The 21,294-nt window shown below is 35.3% G+C and overlaps 1 protein-coding gene across 1 annotated transcript; it reads right to left on the reverse strand.

Annotated features, from left to right (window-relative positions):
* Window positions 1-17,083: 17,083 nt before the first annotated feature.
* Window positions 17,084-17,272, reverse strand: LOTGIDRAFT_80064 (hypothetical protein; the record flags this gene model as incomplete). Its single annotated transcript, XM_009048517.1, has 1 exon — window positions 17,084-17,272. A coding segment is annotated over one exon (189 nt), but the record flags the coding sequence as incomplete, so codon positions are not given.
* Between the last annotated feature and the right edge of the window lie 4,022 nt (window positions 17,273-21,294).

Genomic DNA, 21,294 nt, shown 5'->3' on the forward strand with positions numbered 1-21,294 from the left:
TCAATATAGTTCATTTGAATCATAATATTACTGTGTATAGAAAATACTATTCCTAGAATCTTAATATATATTTTGATTAAAGCCATTTTTTTATTCATATTGGGATTTATTGCTTCTGTTTTCTTATAATTAATTTTCAAAGCAGACACCAAGTAAAAAAGTTTCAAAACCTCTAGTAAATGAGAAAAATTGCCTCCAGAGCATCAGCATAATTGATAACTTTGATTCTTCACTAAGTTTGATACCGTTGATGTTTACATCATTTCGTATTGCTTGCAACAAAATTTCAATAGCTAAATTAAACATTTTTTTTCAATTTTTCATTGTTCGGAATTTTCTTCATTTCAATGACAATCATAGACTGGAATTATATTTTGGAATCAAGATTTTGAATCATATAAAAGGATGGCAAAATTTGTGTCTGAAATCTTAGTGTTTGGACAATAAGAATTTCAATGCTATTTTCAAGTTGATATTCCAAATTGACATACATGTAATTCAGAAACTGCCACAGTCACTCAGTTGTAATATGGAATCTCTGAAAGGGGATGATTATAAAACTTAGGTATGCCTTGTCTGACTAGCTGCACATGCCACAATAATCATTACAGTAGAGCTCTGAATACATAAAATTGTGGGATTTTGACACGAAACCCTAAAACTAAAAGTTGATTTAAACAATATTTGTAACTGCATAAAATTATATCAAATACTATACATTTACATAACGATTCGGAAACATGGGGAAGCTGATGTACACCCGTTTCCATATAACTCAGGAACAAATTATGCTTTTAGATAAAATTGAAAAGTAACAAATAAAATCCACACACTTGGCAAAGTATAGTATACAATTTAGTAAAATTTATTATGTTTGAGAAAGAGTATGTTTAAGAATGTATATTGCCATCATAAACTCAGTTTGATAGGTTTACAAATTTGGGCAATCTTATCCGTATACAATAGCACAGGGAATCTTGATTTATATTATCCCAATTTATGTTTTGTCTCAAGAAATAAATCAGCTTCCAAATCAAACATTTAAAAGAGTGTCAAAGGTCAATGTAGTGTGACTTGTAAATATACATTTAGTCCAAGAGACTTGAATAGGAAATGGAGCTACGATGGCTCAGTGAGTTACACGCTTACTCTCTTATCCGAAATTTTAGGGTTCAATCCAGACATAGTGGAGATGATCTTTTCGGATTCTTCAACCTGTTTACCCCTGTAAGACATGCTGGTCGGAAACGCTGACACGTAAAAAGCGCCAATTCGTTTTTAAACTGAGGCCTCATGTATAAAGGCCAGTTTACATGACTTGGACTTGGACCCGCGGATTTACTGTCCAGGGTTGACTCCAAAGTCAACTCTGTTCTTGTTTACACGAGGACAGTCTGCTAGGTCGCAATTTCAGTGAAGCCAGGGCAACTAATGACGAATTGGAGTTCGACCCTAGTGAAGACTGGAGTCGGCAACTCCAGTGCGCCCCCGGATTCAACTCGGAGTTTTCGACGTGTGAACAACTGCCTACCCTTGGTGGACCCGGGGATTTTACTCTCGTGTAAATGACTTTTTGTACATTCAATATCTATTGACACCATAACTGCTAAGCTAATGACACTATCTTGGCAAAATTTCCCTTCTAGCACATTGCATGATGGTCTCGTCTTCATTAGTCCAATCAGTAGAATAGAACGAAAGACTCCATTTATTTCATTTTCATTGACATGTTTCTTGCTTTTGGTTCTTTTTAGCCGTCAGCGGGATCTCGATAGCTGTCTTTACTATTGAGTTTGACATACACCACTCACAGATAGATGACCAACAAAGCACGGTCAGTATATAGTTTTAATCAAATTCCCAGTTCATTTAGTGTTCTCTAAGTGTTGATAGATTGAAAATTTGAAATTATGAAAAAAGCTTAGATATTATCAGCAGCTTTAATAACATAATAAAATGAATGTTTAGAATCACAGACGTGTTGCTGAATATTGATAGAACAAATAACTTACAATTACAGGAAATCTAATTTGCTTATAAATTTGGCCAAATTATTTGGATTTCAAAATGTTTACACCACTGACCGTTGTTGTCAATTGCCATGGCTTTAACAATTAAATAAAATTAGATCTCTTTAAATATCATTATCTACTTTACAACTGTTTTTCTTGCAGGGTTCCAAGAAAAAAAATGGCTGGTCTTTAGCTATACAAAAGGACATTCGACTGTGAGGTCAATCATTACATAGGTTATGGTGGAGCACAAATGTCCTAAAGGCGAATCTTGGAACAAAGCTAGGTATTGATAACTGAATTGATTTTATCCTAGCAAACATTGACTTTCGAATTAGAAAGAACATGGTATGCCTTAGTTTATTTGATGTGATTTTTGATGAACAGTTTATGACCAGGCCTGATACATAGCCACTTTGTCAAACGTTATGCTTACGTTTGAAGCATTCTCAAATTTGTGCATAATGTTAAGTTATTTATGATTTTAGGTGTATACAGATAGAGCTTTACCATATGGAAATAAAGTGCTTATGGTGTGGCACAGAAGCTCGCAAGGCAAGTTGACTTTAATACATAAAGCTATTCTGATATCTCACCAATTAGACTCCTTGTTTTTGAAAATTGGTATCCTTGGTCTAGCAGTGGATAAGATTTTTAGAACTTAACGTAACACAGTAAACTGTTTGAACAGTTGAAAAAATTGTATGAATATCTCCCCATTCAAGTAAAAATGAAAAGTTAAGTAATTTGATAGTATTTAATTTGATTTTGGATCTATTATCAGGTTAGAAAGGGTAAATCGTCTGGTAATTTACCTCCCCGCCATAGCACTGCCACAATAGGAGTGTTCTGAGATCATGGCCTATATGACTCTACAGAACTCCTATTCACAGATGAAGAGGAACAGATGAAGGACAGATGAAGAGGAACAGATGAAGGACAGATGAAGAGGAACAGATGAAGGACAGATGAAGAGGAACAGATGAAGGACAGATGAAGAGGAACAGATGAAGTGGCTGCGGCGATTCCTCCACCCATTTTTTGTAAGCTTTCTTTTGAGTTTTTTTCAAAAGGATAGTACCATAAATATTAGACTTTTAGGCATGTGGATTCTCTGAAAGAAACGTCGAGTTTACGAATTCAGTGGCATTCTGGATGCCAAGATGTCAATAATCTATAAAAACGTTTCCAAACATGGATAGATAAACTGATACTTTGACTAAGTGCAATTCTCAACCATGTTCCAGCTCAATAGGGATTTTTACAACAGTGGCAAAATTAGTCTCCTATTCTTTACGATAAAAACTGTTTAGGAATGCACATATACAACACGAGACTTGATAGACTATTTCACTTTTTCAATGTTTGTTTCAAGAAGTATATTAGCAAACAATCAGGCAGTGACAAGAGTAAAATGCTGTGGCATCAAAAGATCAATGTTGCCGGACTCCTAGAAAATTGATAAAGCACAAAAAATTGCTGCTGGCTTAAATTGAAATAAAAATGTTAATTGCTTTTCATGTTCCTTTTTAGCCGTCAGCGGGAACTCGATAGCTGTCTTTACTATTGAGTTTGACATACACCACTCAAAGATAGATGACCATCAAAGTACGGTCAGTATATCTTTCTAATCAAATTCTCTGTTCATTGGGTTATATTTACTTTTAAATGAAAACCTTCAACAATTTCAAAATATTTTTTTCCGATAAGAGTAAAGATGTTTTCAAAACTAAGCGTTTGCAATAGTGACATCATAAAATCCTTTGTCGTTGTGAACCACAGATGAACAAAAATGAAATGAATGGAGTTTTACGTCCTACTTTTCTGCACCATGTCGGCTAATGAAGACGGGCAACGCCATGTAGGGTGCAATGAAGGAAATTTTGCCAGAACAGCGGCATTAGCCTGCTCTTTTTCGATTTCCAACTGTCGAGGGATCTTTAACGTGTACAGCCTGTAGCTCATGGGGCCTCGGTTTATTGCCCCATCCGAACGACTAGACGCTTTTTCCATGTCAGCCCCTCTGAATCACTGACAGAGGAAACCGGGTTGAAAAATTCCGAAGGTATTATCTCGATCTATGCCGGGATTGAACTCTGGACCTTCAGGTTAGCGAGCAAGCGTCTAACTCACTGAGCCACCGCGGTTCCCGAACCACAGATGTGTTTGAACATTGCCATGTTGTCTGATAGTACAAATAACTTATGACTTAAGATTGCAATTACAGAAAATCTAATTTGCTTATAAATTTGTCCAAAATATTTGGATTTAAAAATGTTTGCACAAAATACCGTTGTGATCAATTGCGATGGCTTTGACAATCAGATAATCAGATCCCATTAAATACCATAATTTACTTTATTACTGTTGTTCCATTACATTGCAGGGTTCCAAGAAACACAATAGCTGGTCTTTAGCTATACAATAGAAGGGCATTCGACTGGGAGGTCAATCATTACATAGGTTATGGTGGAGCACAAATGTCCTAGAAGCGAATCTTGGAACAAAGCTAGGTATTGATAACTGAATTATTTCTGAGAAATTTGATATATTGATAGTTCCCTACCAAATATTGCCTTTCGAATTGGAGAGAAAATGGCATGCCTTAGTTTATTGGTGATATTTTTGATGTGATTTTCGATGAACAGTTTTTGACCAAGCCTAATACATAACTACTTTGTCAAACTTTATGCTTATGTTTATAGTATTCTCAGATTTGTGCATATTGTTAAGTTATTTATAATTTCAGGTGTATACAGATAGAGCCTCATCATATTGAAATAAAGTGCTTATGGTGTGGCGCAGAAGCTCACAAGGCAAGTCGACTTTATTACTTAAAAGCTATTCTTATATCTCACCATTTAGAATCCTTGTTTTTGAAAGTCTTGATGATCACCTGGTATCCTTGGTCTAGCAGTGGATAAGGTTTTCAGAACTTAATGTAACTCAGTAAAGTGTTTGAACAGTTGAAAAAATTGTATGAATATCTCTCCATTCAAGTAATAATTGAATTAAATAATCATTTGATAGTATTTTATTTCTGTTTTGTTACAGAATGACAAATTTAATGAATTTGATTTTGGGTCTATTATCAGGTTAGAAAGGGTTAATCGTCTGGTAATTTACCTGCCCGCAATAGCACTGCCACAATAGGAGTGTTCTGAGATCATGGCCTGTATGACTCTACAGAACTCCTATTCACAGATGAAGAGGGACAGATGAAGAGGAACAGATGAAGGACAGATGAAGAGGAACAGATGAAGAACAGATGAAGAGGAACAGATGAAGAACAGATGAAGAGGAACAGATGAAGTGGCTGCGGCGATTCCTCCACCCATTTTTTGTAAGCTTACTTTTGGGTTTTTTTTCAAAAGGATAGTACCATAAATATTAGACTTTTAGGCATGTGGATTCTCTGAAAGAAACGTCGAGTTTACGAATTCAGTGGCATTCTGGATTTCAAAATGTCAATAATCCATAAAACATTTCCAAACATGGATAGATAAACTGATATTTTGACTAAGTGCATTTCTCAACCATGTTCCAGCTCAATAGTGATTTTTACAACAGTGGCAAAATTAGTCTTCTAACCTTTACGATAAAAAAACTCTTTAGGAATGCACATATACAACAAGTAGCACTAAGAGACTTGATAGATTATTTCACTCTTTCAATGTTTGTTTCAAGAAGTATATTAGCAAACAATCAGGCAGTGACAAGAGTAAAGTGCTGTGGTATCAAAAGATCAATGTTGCCTGATTCCTAGAAAATTGATAAAACACAAAAAATTGCTGCTGGCTTTAATTGAAATAAAAATATTAATTGCTTTTCATTTTCCTTTTTAGCCGTCAGCGGGAACTCGACAGCTGTCTTTGCTATTGGGTTTGACATACACTATTCACAGATAGATGACCATCAAAGCACGGTCAGTATATATTTCTAATCAAATTTTCTGTTCATTGGGTTATATTAACTTTTAAATAAAAACCATTAACAATTTCAAAATATTTTTTCCGATGTTAAGAGTAAAGAGGTGTTCAAAACTCAGCGTTTGCAATAGTGATATCATAAAGTCCTTCATCATAGTGAGCCACAGATGTGTCTGAATATTGCCATGTTGTCTGATAGTACAAATAACTTAAATATAAGATTGCAATTACAGAAAATCTAATTTGCTTAAAAATTTGGCCAAAATATTTGGATTTCAAAACGTTTGCACCAAAGACCGTTGTGAGCAATTGCCATGGCTTTGACAATCAGATAATTAAATCCCTTTATATACTATATTTACTTAACTACAGTTTTTCTTGCAGGGTTCCAAGAACCAAAATAGCTGGCCTGTAGCTATACAATAGAAGGGCATTCGACTGGGAGGTCAATCATTACATAGGCTATGGTGGAGCACAAATGTCCATAAAAGCGAATCTTGGAACAAAGCTAGGTATTGATAACTGAATTATTTCTGAGAAATTTGATACATTGATTTTGTCCTTCCAAACATTGGCTTTCAAATTGGACAGAACATGGTATGACTTAGTTTATGACTTTCTGCTTACGTTTGAAGCATTCTCAGATTTGTGCGTATTGTTAAGTTATTTATATTTTCAGGTGTATACAGATAGAGGTTCACCATATGGAAATAAAGTGCTTATGGCGTGGCGCAGAGGCTCGCAAGGCATGTATTACATAAAGCTATTTTGATATCTAACCATTTAGACGTCTTGCATTGAAACTCATGATATGTCACCTGGTATCCTTGGCTTAGCAAACCTGGTATCCTTGGCTAAGCAAACTTATCTCAGTAAACTGTTTGAACAGTTGAAAACGTTGTTTTAATTCTTCTCCCTTCAAGCAAAATTGAAAAGTTGAACATTTTGATAGTATTTTATTTCCGGTTCTTACAATGACAAGTAAAATGAATATTAGTTTGGGTATATTTTCAGGTTAGAAAGGGTAAATCGTCTGGTAATTTACCTACCCGCAATAGCACTGCCACAATAGGACTGTTCTGAGGTCATGGCCTGTATGACTCTACAGAACTCCTATTCACAGATGAAGAACAGATGCAGGACGCCTACAGTACAGATGAAGAACGCATGATGAGGAACAGATGGAACGAAACCAATGAAGAGCCGCAGGTATGTTTCAGAGGAAACGTAGTCATCTAAATATTTTTTATACAATTGGATTAAACTATTGACTATTCATGGCTTTTTTCCAAATAATATCTAGATTTTCTATAATTATTTTAAACGTATCGAGGAAAGTGGCAAAAATTTAACATTCTTAAATTTTTCTTCCATTCGCATATCAGCAATGACAGTATTATAGAAAGCTTTTGTGTTTGGCGAAAGATTTGAGCTGCGGCTCATTAACATGAATTTTCATTTCTAATTTCAGAAGAAGAGCACAGAAGAAGATGGATTTTCGGCATTGATTTTGCGTTTCTGCATTGGTTTGGTGTTTCTGCATTGATTTTGTGTTTGGTATTTCTGCATTGATTTGATGTTTCTGCATTGATTTGATGTTTCTGCATTGATTTGGTGTTTCTGCATTGATTTGGTGTTTCTGCATTGATTTGGTGTTTGTGGTTTCTGCATTGATTTGGTGTTTGTGGTTTCTGCATTAATTTGGTGTTTGTGGTTTCTGCATTGATTTGGTGTTTGTGGTTTCTTCATTGATTTGGTTGTTTGTGGTTTCTGCATTTATTTGGTTGTTTGAATTTCTGTTTTGTTTTTGAGTGATTTTCTGTTATATGGTTTGCTTTTTTTGCTTGGATTTATGATTTTTGGCTTGGAGTTCGGATTTTTGTTTTGGATTTTTGTTTTTTTGTTTTTTTGGTTCAGTGTTGTTATCTGTGAACACCTGTGGAAGTTGAGGTCGAAGTTGTTGTATTGGGTCAAAGTTCAAGATGGTAGTTGAGGTCAAAGTTCAAGTTATTGTATTGGGTCAAAGTTCAAGATGGTAGTTGAGGTCAAAGTTCAAGATGGTAGTTGAGGTCAAAGGTCACATAAATTAAGAATATAAGCTGGTTACACAAATGTACTGGCTTCATTGTGTTTCTGCATTGATTTGGTGTTTTTGCATGGATTTTGTGTTTTTGTATTGATTTGGTTGTTTGAATTTCTGCTTTTTGTTTTTTAGTGATTTTCTGTGATATGGTTTGCTTTTTTTTGCTTGGATTTAGGATTTTTGGCTTGGATTTCGGATTTTTGTATTGAATTTTTGTTTTTGGTTCAGTGTTATCTGTGAACACCTGTGGACATTGAGGTCGAAGTTGTTGTAATGGGGTCAAAGTTCAAGATGGTAGTTGAGGTCAAAGGTCACATAAGCAATTTTAGGATATTTACCTTTTTGCCAGGCTTTCTACTTTATTTTCTAATATCATTATGATTGTCTGTTTGCATTTCGATACGAGTCGGGGATGTAATAATTTGCTTTTTATATCAGATATTGGTATTTTTATTGCGATAAGTTTGAAGAATTTGGAAGACAGAAGATAGTGGTGTATGATGTTGTTTTTGTATGGTCAATAAGGATGAAGAAGATAAGTTTGATTCTTAAAATATCAGGTAGTTCCTCCCAAATGTCTTAACATAAAATACTTGCCTACTTCTGATACCATTAGACTCGATGATTAGCCTGTTTTGTTTTGTTTTTTTTTTGGATAAAATTATAGTTTTGCCTTCAGGAAATCATTAGCCTAAAATTGCTGAAAAGAAAAGAAAGACGACTTTGGTTTACAAGGATAACATCTGAGGTCACAATTAAGGATTCTTTCTACCAGCTGGTTCTTCGCCAAACCTCTTGACATTGATCTTTCCCGGATTATCTTTACCCTTTTACAGCTGGATCGACTGGAATTGCATATGCCGTCATGATAAGAACCAACGCTCTAACCGACTGTGCTATAGAACCTCACAAGCACAAGCTATGAAACAGTTTCTTGGCGACTCTTGATGAATTTCATTTCTTTTTATTTCAGATATTTGTAATATGTATAGAACTGTTTTCACAGTTTTAGGGTAGGCAGGGAGTAATCCCGCAGGGAGATCATCGCCCCTGTCCTGCCGAGATGGGTTGAGATGTTGGATTGGTTATGAAAGGGCATATTACTATTCAAACCTTCTCAATGATTATTGCACATGATATGTATACAAGATTAGATTTGGCTATTATTTGTCAAGGCAAGCTTTTCACACATGTTAAAGACAGCTGGAATAGGAGCTGAATAATGTCGTTGACCTGGCAAAATGTATCATACGGCATAACGGCTTGTACATTATTATGACTTAAATCACTTCACGGTTTGTCTTAGACCCTTAATTGTCACCATTCATGTAATTACATCACTGCATTTTTTTTATGTTTTTTAATCAGTGTACATTTCCAAGCCCCTTGTTTGGAATCATTATGGAATTGTCTATTACCATTTTTTTATGAATTACTAAAAAGGTTAAAACACTATTTATTTTTCAATTATTATTAGAATATCAAAATAATTCATAACTCTCAATTGCCATTATCATTATATGTTAACATTATCATTATATGTTAATATTATTCTATTATTACTATTATTATCATTAATATTATTATTATTATTATTATCATTGATATTAAAATACTTTATTATATTTATCGTGATTAAAATATCAAAATAATTATTAATGTTGTTTTTGTTTTTGTAAATTTTGTGTAAATTATCAAAAGAATTGCGTAATAAAGTTTATACGTGCTACTTTTGTGTTTCGTCATTATTGCAGTTAGAATATGCAAACGCACATGCTATTTCTGTGTGGCAGCCACTTTCCAATATGATCAAAGTCTTGAAGTGGCAAATTGAAATAAGAGACCGAACATATCTCAATCTCATTAATATAGAAATCAAGAAATTTGCGTTTTTCTCAAATGGCAACTTGAATGAATAATTCACAGAAAAATGTGAAACAAAAAACAAAATAATATGAATTTAGATATTGCGAGATGTTATTTCGTGCATTGGAATCTTTTTTATTGTGCTATGTGGAACCAAATATTGGCTACCAACAATGAAAACAGCAACTCCTTCAAATCCCCAGAGTAGGCCAAAATCGACAAATTTTGAGCCAAATTTCTTCTGTTTTTTTCTCGCTTAAATCGATTTGGTGGTCCGAATTTTGAATAAAAGTTGTTTCCTTCCTTTGGCGACGAACTAGAGAACAAATGTTTAAAATAACATGTTAGATATACACTTTATAGGAGAAAGATAATATTTGAGAATCAAATGTTGAAAAGAAATGCTTTACAATGCTGTCTAAATGCCAAACCATATAAAGAAGGATAATAAAATCGAAAGAAAACGACAAACATCGCAGAGTAAGCATATTGGGGCGTGGTAATTAGGTCACAGGAAATTCGGTCACCGGAACTTTGGTCACAGTAAAAAGGTCACACGGTAATTTGGTCACAGTAATAAGGTCACATGGTAATTTGGTCACAGTAATAAGGTCACACGGTAATTTGGTCACAGTAATAAGGTCACATGGTAATTTGGTCACAGTAATAAGGTCACACGGTAATTTGGTCACAGTAATAAGGTCACATGGTAATTTGGTCACAGTAAAAAAGTCACACGGTAATTTGGTCACAGTAAAAAGGTCACACGGTAATTTGGTCACAGTTAAAGGGTCACATGGTAATTTGGTCACAGTAATGCGGTCACACGGTAATTTGGTCACAGTAATAAGGTCACGCGGTATTTGGTCACAGTAATATGGACACACAGTGATCTGGTCAAGGCAAAACTAGTAAAATGAAATGACTGGTAACTGGTGTAGTGATATTTATTTCATAATACATAATATAGTGTTCTGCTTGGCCTCTGCCAGAGATGGGCAGACCTTGTGGGGCCCTGAACGGTCGAACAGTATTTGGTATACCTGTCAATCTGCAGCTATATAGTTATTGCTGATACAACCCGCAACCGGTCTGCCTTTTAAGCTTGCAAGCCATACCACCGTTTAACTTTTGCCGACTCTCGCCATTCAAAATTACAGAATTCTCACTCACTGAATGCAGTCTGTGAAATCATCCAGTATTGACTTCAGCAATGAAGTTGATTTAATATGTATTTTATATATAATCTCCACTACTCATAAATTTCCGTGCCTGTACCAATAACGTGAACGTTTCAAAGCAGATTCTTTTCGATTTTCGGGTGGGGGTAGGGTGAGATGCTTCGCACGTATCTCACCTATCTGAAGGGCGCCCATCTCACCTTACCCGAAAATTGAAAAACGCTCAGGTCATTGGGACAGGCGTGGAAATTTACGAGCAACGGTGCTAATATATACGAGCGGACGCCCACAAGGCTATACGCCCACCAGCAGCAAATCTCATCGCGGCTTTCGCCTTTTAAATAGCATCACTACTTCCATGTAGCTAATATACACATGTAAACTAGGTTTCAATCGAATCAGAAAAAAAAATTTGAATTTAAAATCAATTTCAATAAATTTTGTGCTAAGTCGGGGGCCATAACTCGGAAGAGGTCAACGAAATCGGACATACATCAGTGGGTATTGAAATGCTACCAATATACACAAGCATACCAAGTTTAAGTCAAATCCGATAAGAATTGTAGTTTCTATCTTCTTAAAAAGCCAATTTTAACGCATTTTGCGCAAAGTCTAGGGCAATAACTCGGAACGCGTTCGATTAGTCGGACAGACTTTAGCGGGTATCAAGATGATACCAAGCATACCAAGTTTCAATCAATTCCGATAAAAATTGTAGTCTCTGTACTCTATATAAGTAAATTTTAATGAATTTTACGCAAGGGCAATAACTCCCGAAGCCTTCACGGGAACTGAAAATCGAAAGAAATCGAGATCTCATCAATACAGACATACATATCAAGTTTCATTCAAATCGGATAAAAATTGTAGTCCCCACCGTGTTCACAAGCCAAATTTAACGCGTTTTGAGCGCGTCAAGGGCAATAACTCAGAAACCGTCGGCCGGAAAATGCTGAATATCGAAAGGAACCGAGATCTCATGGATATACATACACATACCAAGTTTCATCAAAATTCGATAAAAACTCTAGCCTCTAACGTGTTCACAAGCAAATTGTGGACGAACCGACGGACGGACGACGGACGGACGACAGGGGCAACGACAATATGTATAGAAATAATAAATGACGCCGAGTGAAGCGAGGCGCGAAAAACTTTTGGGAAAATTCAATTAAATTCGGAGATTTAAAACGAGCCCTAAATTTTCCTCATGGTCAAAATGAACCGACAGAATAGATTGACCTTGATAAGAGGTACGAGTGGTTCCCAGAGGCGGAGCGGGTAATTTTAAAGTAGGGAATCTGTATGGGTTTAGTTTGAGGGTCTCCCCCCGCCCCCTCCTCTGGCTACGCCACTGTGCACAATTGTTGTATGGGGGCTACAGAGCTTATTTATTGTCCGATTCTCTGGGTTTTTTATGTTATTATATGTCATTTGTCCACTTTTATTACAATTTAAAGGAGCAATGTCTAAGAAAACCAGGCCATAAATGGGCTAAAACTAACAATAGGCCTAAATGAATAAGGCAAATTGATCTAAAGACTAGTTCATTAAACAATCGAGACAATGCCACTATAAATTTAGGTCACATAGGCCTAACCGTTTATTATTTCAGTCTCAAACGCCACTTGATCGATATGAGGACCAGAAATACAATTCTGCGGAAATATGAATTCCACATTCAGTGGTAAATTCGAAAACGTAGTCAAGATTGCAGCCTGTGTGATGAAAACGTGCTTTTCAATTTGCGAATATCAAGTCTCAAATGTCTTGTCGGACTGTGTCGGAGTGTCGGAGGATTCATGACACCGCATCTAGACAGAGCAATTAGTCCAAAGAACCCCCATGGGACGAAGAGACGAACATAGTGACTTCTAAGGTCATTGGAGGTCAAGGTCAAAGTCACGAACCTACTTAAGTTGTGACATTGCCCGTCCTCCAACATTTATTGAATCTTGTTATCAACTACAAGCGGTTGATGTGAGTAAGATGACCAACACCACTGAAAATGGGTAATTTTACTGTGACCAAATTACTATGTGACAGTATTACTGTGACTAAATTACCGTGTGACCTTTTTACTGTGACCAAATTTCCGGTGACCGATTTACCTGCGACCTAATTTCCTTACATTCAGAATATTACTTCCAGAATAAAATACGGAGCCCCTAAGGCGCAATTTTCCGTACTTGAATTACTTATTTCGTTTAAACGAAATACATTTTTTTATTTCGTTTAAACGAAATACTATCAAGTATTCAACAAAATACTATCAAGTATTTCGTTGAATCGAAATAGGTTATTCGATTAAACGAAATAATTATTTTATTATTATATATTATGTTATTTCGTTTAAACAAATTAATTATTTCGTTTAAACGAATTAATTATTTCGTTAAAACGAATGTTTTATAAAAGTACGGGAAAATTGCGCCTAATTTACTATAATCTGGTGCCTGTGGTTCCAACTTCCAATTTTTTTCACTTCAGACTTCCGATTTCCGTTTTGTTTTCTGCTTCCTTTCCACTTTCTCTTCAGACTTTTGCGACTTCGTAGATTATGTTTATTTTTTCATCTGGAGAGGAATACTGATCTATATCGCTGGGGATTCAAATATTCAATCAAATGCAAGATTCATCCATCGGACAGTATGTTTATAAATGTAACCGAATAACCCAAAACTATCTCTTTAAATTTGTCGGCAACTCTATTCTAACATTGTTCTAATAACATCCTGTCGATCTCTTTGATGTATTGGACAATATCTATTTTTAGAATCACTGAGTTCTGTTTTCTTGTCACAAGGTAAAATATAGTCAGATCTGTCTGCATCAATGAGAGAGTTAGGACGGGAAAAGGAAAGTGCCGTGTTTTCCTTATTTGGTTTCTTGGTCAACTCTGAAATATTCAGATCATGCTGTCGATTCCATGTAAATTATAAATGTCTAAATAAAGTGTATCTCTATACGTCTGTTACTGTTTCTGTGTGGAGTCAGGTGTCCACCAAAACTGGCTCGCTCACAATTGGTAGTGCGCTGATGGGGTTACGACACCAAAACTGTTGGATAATATACAATTTTTGGATTGTGTTTTGTGAACAATTTGGAACATTTCATAGTAATTAGTTGAGATCTTTTCCATTATTTTAGACATATACAAGTCGTGTTCTGATTTAGTCCTGCTGGCCATGAGTCTATCAAAAATCAGAAATTTTTTAGAAAAACCTTTACCTGTCAGAGTTGAGAATCAAGATTGTGTACCGATATTATTATCAGACAGTAAAGGCAGATATTTACAAAACCAGTTTAAAAGAGACGATTTGATTAATCTAAAAATTTGAATCTGCTAGTGGTAGGAAAACTAAGCAAGGAATTGACTATTTGGAAGAAAAAAAAACCTAATTGCGTTCGAGAATATTCTTCAGTTATTATTTATGTGTGGTTAGGAACTTGTGACATTGCTGACAAAGTAGATAATTTGCTTGAGAAAGTCGTGCTGATCCTGTTGCAATTATTTTGTCCCAATATAGTCGTGCTGTTAATATAGTAAACAATTCATTAATGGTACAAATTGAAACATCAATGTCCTTTTTATACGCCCACATGAATTGGGGGATGTATATTGCCGTCACCGATGTCCGTCCGTCCGTCCACAATTGCTCGTAAGCACTCTTGAAGGCACAATTCTTGACGCATTTTGATGAAACTTGGTGTGAATGTTCCTAATCACCCAAGGATGAACCCTATTGAAAATCAGAAGAATTGAAAAATATTCAGTATGAGTTATTATTCAGTCTCGCGCTGAAGATTGAATATTTGCCTTCTAGAGTTTTTACGAGCTAAAAATTGAACACGTTTTCAAGAACAAGAGCAATAATTCATACTCAATATTATTCAGATTTGCGCTAAAGAGTTCAAAAGGTTGAATATTTCATACTGATGATTGTTACTGTACTGCTAAATATTGTTATTCAAAATCAAAGCTGCCAGCGGGCGTATATTACCTTGCCTGGCAAGCTATCTCTTAATTGATACTGAAGCTCAAATTTCATCAATCGTTCAATCTTTCTACGAGACACACTTGAAAGAATCTACTGATTTTCATAAAAGTTCTTATTTGACACTTCGTGCTGCTAATGGACTTGAAATACCATGCATTGGAATTATTAAAGCTGATCTCCGGATATTAAAGTGATACTACGTCTTAGAATTAACATAAATTTGAAGAATTTTAAACTTGGCGAATAAGAGCATATATTCATCAGTAGATATACCTGGTGTCATACATAACATAACAGGATCCTTATATAATCCGATAAATTCAAAAAACTTTGTAATTATCCACAAATATGCAATCAACTAGTTGCTGTGTAAATTTCAGCATCCTATCTCAAGTGGTTTGGCCGTGGTGAAGCTTCAAAATCTGGATTTTCAAAAAAGGCAAAATTGGCAAATTTCAACAGGTAGCTACCTGTGGTACCAAAATCCATTTTTGGGTCGAATTTTTTGGGTCTCGGAAATCGATGTAACCCGGTTTTTTGGACTGGGTGCTTCTCTAGCTCTCCCCCAATGTGCATAAAAGCTACCTGTGGGAATACCAGTCATCTCGTTGACGTAACAGAGTTAACCAACAAAAATTTGTCGCCGAGTTGACATGTCACCGAGTTAACCGAATACCAAATGGTAGGAACCAGCAAGTTTCTGTCTAAGGACCAGCTTTTTTGACTACATGTAGCCCGTATACTTCAGGAAATAGGAATTCTGAGCATTACAGACAGCACTGTCGCGTACTGAGCGTTTTGCTATATGTAATGTAAAGCTATGTTCTGTTGGGGTTGGGGTGGGCGTCGACTCAGGAATTTTCTTTTTGACATATGCTCTCCTGCATTCCGTAAGTCATTTGGAATGGAAGATTTAAAGAGTTGCAGTCTTTAGTAAATGCTATTTCACTCATTTATATATTGCTGGTTGGTTAGTTTGATTATAATACTTAGGTACATTTTTTTGTTAATTTTGAATTTATTCTAGGGTTTGGGGTTCGTGGACATGGTACAACCAATCCCTATGGTAGTTGAGCCTCTGATGATGAAGTCTTTTCCCTAATGCTATAATATCCATATATTTGATGTTAAACAATCGCTGTAACATAATGTTAATATCATTCATACTTGCAAGTATTATAGTGAACGTCATGCATGAAATTGTATACCATTCATATTTTGCTTAACATAAAATGGGGTGCAATTTGGGGTACAAATCAATTTTCTAGGATTGCAAATGACCCCCCCTCCTTCACTGTCGCCGCAACTGGTAATCTTTAACCACCGAATCCAGCTTCATTAGCCCACATGGTGCAGAAAATAGGATGTAAAACTCCATTTCATTTGCAACCACGGGTTGTTAAGACAAAAAAAGATCTGAGGGGGCACTGGACAATTGCTATTTATTTTCCAGTGGGAATGGCTGGAGCCGCAATACTGGTAAATCTTCAACCTATGCCATGATAGAACAACGGAACCTTTATGTTAGCGAGCTGCCTCTGGCGTCTGACTAGCAATTCTGGCAAGGATGCTTGTTCTATTAAAAAAAATGAGCAATATTCTTATACTGTACCCCTAGAAAATGACAATTTTTCTGGGTTTTTTTTCTAATTTATTGCACCTTAATAGTAGGCCATAAAACAGGATCTTCTGTCGGTTTATATTTCGTGTGGAAAGGTAATATAAAGTTTAAAACCCAGTAATGCCCGAACACAGAATGAAGCCTTTCTTGAAATGTTCTCGTATCTCGGATATTAATTCCATGATCAAACTCGAAACTTGTCTTACTGTAGAATATAAGTTTAATATGAGTCACAAAATGGGTACCACTCAAAACAGTAAAGAGCAAAAGTCCCCACATTAAAAACATGAGAAATGCCACAAAATAAAACTGGTATCCTAATACAGCTCTTATCAGCGACACAGGAGGTACGATGTCTTCATAGTTTATTAATGGAGAAATGTCGTAGTAAAAATACGGAATCATATGAATGGTGGAATACACGGTTCCTGCAAATGTCCAGAATAGAAACACCATGAAATGTCTTTGATTATGAATGCCAACACACGCCCTGGCAAAAAAACAATGGTGATCCCGTTTTAACACACATTTATTGCACAAAGAACAGTGATGACAACGCGGAGGTCGAAGACGTTGACAAGTCAGACAAGGCACCCACGACCAATACGGATATTCTGAACGACTTACACATCCGTCAACTTCCGAAAATGAAGATGCGACGTACACTTTGAATCCGGTATTATTACTTTGGCCATTTTCTTGTAATGGTAAGGAACAGTTGGAACTTACGTCCGATTCGTGACTTTCGGTTGGTTTGGTACCATGTAAGTTAGGTTGGTAGCTGCTGTCCACAAAATGAATACACAACCAGTTGACCATCACTTCCAGAAACATAAAACATCCAAAAATCGTATTTATTTGAAGTAACGCCGGGCTGAATTTATAAATAGATGGCAAGGCATCAAAAATACCCCAATATGCAACGCCGAATATCACAATTAGATACCAAATGGGAGCCCATCGATTTAATATTGCCGGAGTTAACCTAAATCCCTGGCTCTTCTTAATGGAGTAATGCTTCTGTAACTTCTCTTTTAAACTAATGTTATTTCTATTCCTGAGGTCCATTTTCACTGTCCCGCACTTACGGGACACGTATCCTCTTGAAGATAATAAACTCCAGGTTAATCGTCCATTAGGTCTTCACAATTCAATACTCGTGTTTTAATAGACTACTCATTATAGTATTATTAACTGTATGAAATCTGAAAGGCAATCTTGTTAAAACATGTTGTTGTTGGTTACCAGGTAAACAATAAGAGAAAAAGCTCGCTCGTGTATTATCGGATTACCCAGTCATTGTGAATATGTTTAATTTACTGGTGATTTATTAATTGTATTTTAATATACTGCGAAATTGTTGAAAAGGGGTGCATGATAATCTCTCTTTTGTTGGGTTGATAAAGAGTTTCATTAACAAGCGCACTTGCCACTTAAAAATATGACATCGACATAATATGGTTGGTTTGCGTTTTTTTAGAATCAGTAGATGGAGCCGCAGAATTGTTTATGGGAAGGAAAACTCTATGATAAGTTATTTACACATTTTGCCCCTCTAGAAAAATGGTTTGAACCCCCAATATTGTATCCCCACCTTATATTTGACAAATTTAAAAAATGATTTTCAATTCAATTTTTCGTAAATGTTTTTGGGAGGTTTGCGACCCCAACAGAGTTGCCGCATTTTGAATTCAATCTCAATAGCTGTTCCCCATTGAGTCAGTCTGTCCCCTATTTGTAACACCAGTCTCGACAGATCGGCGCCGTCCCTGAAAGGGGCGAACTGGGAAAGAGACGAAGCGGGAATAGGGGTAAAATCGAAAGTGGCAGAACGGGACAGATGCGAAAGAAAAAAATTAAGCCAAATTTAATGATTTGAATATTTATAGCAAACCATGTATGTCACAAAAATTTAAATGAATTTCAAATGTCATCACTTATGCAGACTTTGAATGTCAAATGCCATCATGTATGCAGATTTTGAATTTCAAATGTCATCACTTATGCAGACTATGAATTTCAAATGCCATCACTTATGCAGACTTTTAATTTCAAATATCATCACGTATGCAGACTTTGAATTTCAAATACCATCACTTATGCAGATTTTGAATTTCAAATATCATCACTTATGCAGACTTTGAATGTCAAATGTCATCACGTATGCAGATTTTGAATTTCAAATGTCATCACTTATGCAGACTTTGAATTTCAAATGCCATCACTTATGCAGACTTTGAATTTCAAATATCATCACATATGCAGACTTTGAATTTCAAATGCCATCACTTATGCAGACTTTGAATGTCAAATGTCATCACTTATGCAGACTTTGAATTTCAAATGTCATCACTTATGCAGATTTTGAATTTCAAATGTCATCACGTATGCAGATTTTGAATTGCAAATATCATCACTTATACAGACTATGAATTTCAAATGCCATCACTTATGCAGACTTTTAATTTCAAATATCATCACGTATGCAGAGTTTGAATTTCAAATGCCATCACTTATGCAGACTATGAATTTCAAATATCATCACTTATGCAGACTTTGAATGTCAAATGTCATCACGTATGCAGATTTTGAATTTCAAATGTCATCACTTATGCAGACTATGAATTTCAAATGCCATCACTTATGCAGACTTTGAATTTCAAATGCCATCACGTATGCAGACTTTGAATTTCAAATATCATCACTTATGCAGACTTTGAATTTCAAATGCCATCACTTATGCGGACTTTGAATGTCAAATGTCATCACGTATGCAGACTATGAATTTCAAATATCATCACTTATGCAGATTTTGAATGTCAAATGTCATCACGTATGCAGACTTTGAATTTCAAATATCATCACTTATCCAGATTTTGAATTTTAAATGTCATCACGTATGCAGATTTTGAATTTTAAATGTCATCATTTATGCAGACTATGAATTTCAAATGCCATCAATTATGCAGACTTTGAATTTCAAATATCATCACTTATGCAGACTTTGAATTTCAAATGCCATCACTTATGCAGACTATGAATTTCAAATATCATCACTTATGCAGACTTTGAATGTCAAATGTCATCACGTATGCAGATTTTGAATTTCAAATGTCATCACGTATGCAGACTTTGAATTTCAAATGTCATCACTTATGCAGATTTTGAATGTCAAATGTCATCACGTATGCAGATTTTGAATTTCAAATGTCATCACTTATGCAGACTATGAATTTCAAATGTCATCACGTATGCAGATTTTGAATTTCAAATGTCATCACTTATGCAGACTATGAATTTCAAATGCCATCACTTATGCAGACTTTGAATTTCAAATGCCATCACTTATGCAGACTTTGAATGTCAAATGTCATCACTTATGCAGATTTTGAATTTCAAATGTCATCACGTATGCAGACTTTGAATTTCAAATGTCATCACTTATGCAGATTTTGAATGTCAAATGTCATCACTTATGCAGACTTTGAATGTCAAATGTCATCACGCATGCAGATTTTGAATTTCAAATGTCATCACTTATGCAGATTTTGAATTTCAAATGTCATCACTTATGCAGACTTTGAATGTCAAATGTCATCACTTATGCAGACTTTGAATTTCAAATATCATCACGTATGCAGACTTTGAATTTCAAATATCATCACTTATGCAGATTTTGAATGTCAAATGTCATCACTTATGCAGACTTTGAATTTCAAATATCATTACTTATGCAGATTTTGAATGTCAAATGTCATCACGTATGCAGACTTTGAATTTCAAATATCATCACTTATGCATATTTTGAATGTCAAATGTCATCACGTATGCAGACTTTGAATGTCAAATGCCATCACGTATGCAGATTTTGAATTTCAAATGTCATCACTTATGCAGACTATGAATTTCAAATGCCATCACTTATGCAGACTTTGAGTGTCAAATATCATCACGTATGCAGACTTTGAATTCCAAATGCCATCACTTATGCAGACTTTGAATGTCAAATATCACTAATGCAGACTTTGAATTTCAAATGTCATCACGTATGCAGATTTTGAATTTCAAATGTCATCACTTATGCAGACTATGAATTTCAAATGCCATCACTTATGCAGACTTTGAATGTCAAATATCATCACTTATGCAGACTTTGAATGTCAAATGTCATCACTTATGCAGATTTTGAATTTCAAATGTCATCACGTATGCAGACTTTGAATTTCAAATGTCATCACTTATGCAGATTTTGAATGTCAAATGTCATCACTTATGCAGACTTTGAATTTCAAATGCCATCACTTATGCAGACTATGAATTTCAAATATCATCACTTATGCAGCCTTTGAATGTCAAATGTCATCACGTATGCAGATTTTGAATTTCAAATGTCATCATTTATGCAGACTATGAATTTCAAATGCCATCAATTATGCAGACTTTGAATTTCAAATACCATCACGTATGCAGACTTTGAATTTCAAATGCCATCACTTATGCAGACTATGAATTTCAAATATCATCACTTATGAAGACTTTGAATGTCAAATGTCATCACGTATGCAGATTTTGAATTTCAAATGTCATCACGTATGCAGACT

Source organism: Lottia gigantea, assembly GCF_000327385.1.
Source record: "Lottia gigantea unplaced genomic scaffold LOTGIsca_123, whole genome shotgun sequence".
Lineage (NCBI taxonomy): Eukaryota > Metazoa > Mollusca > Gastropoda > Lottiidae > Lottia > Lottia gigantea.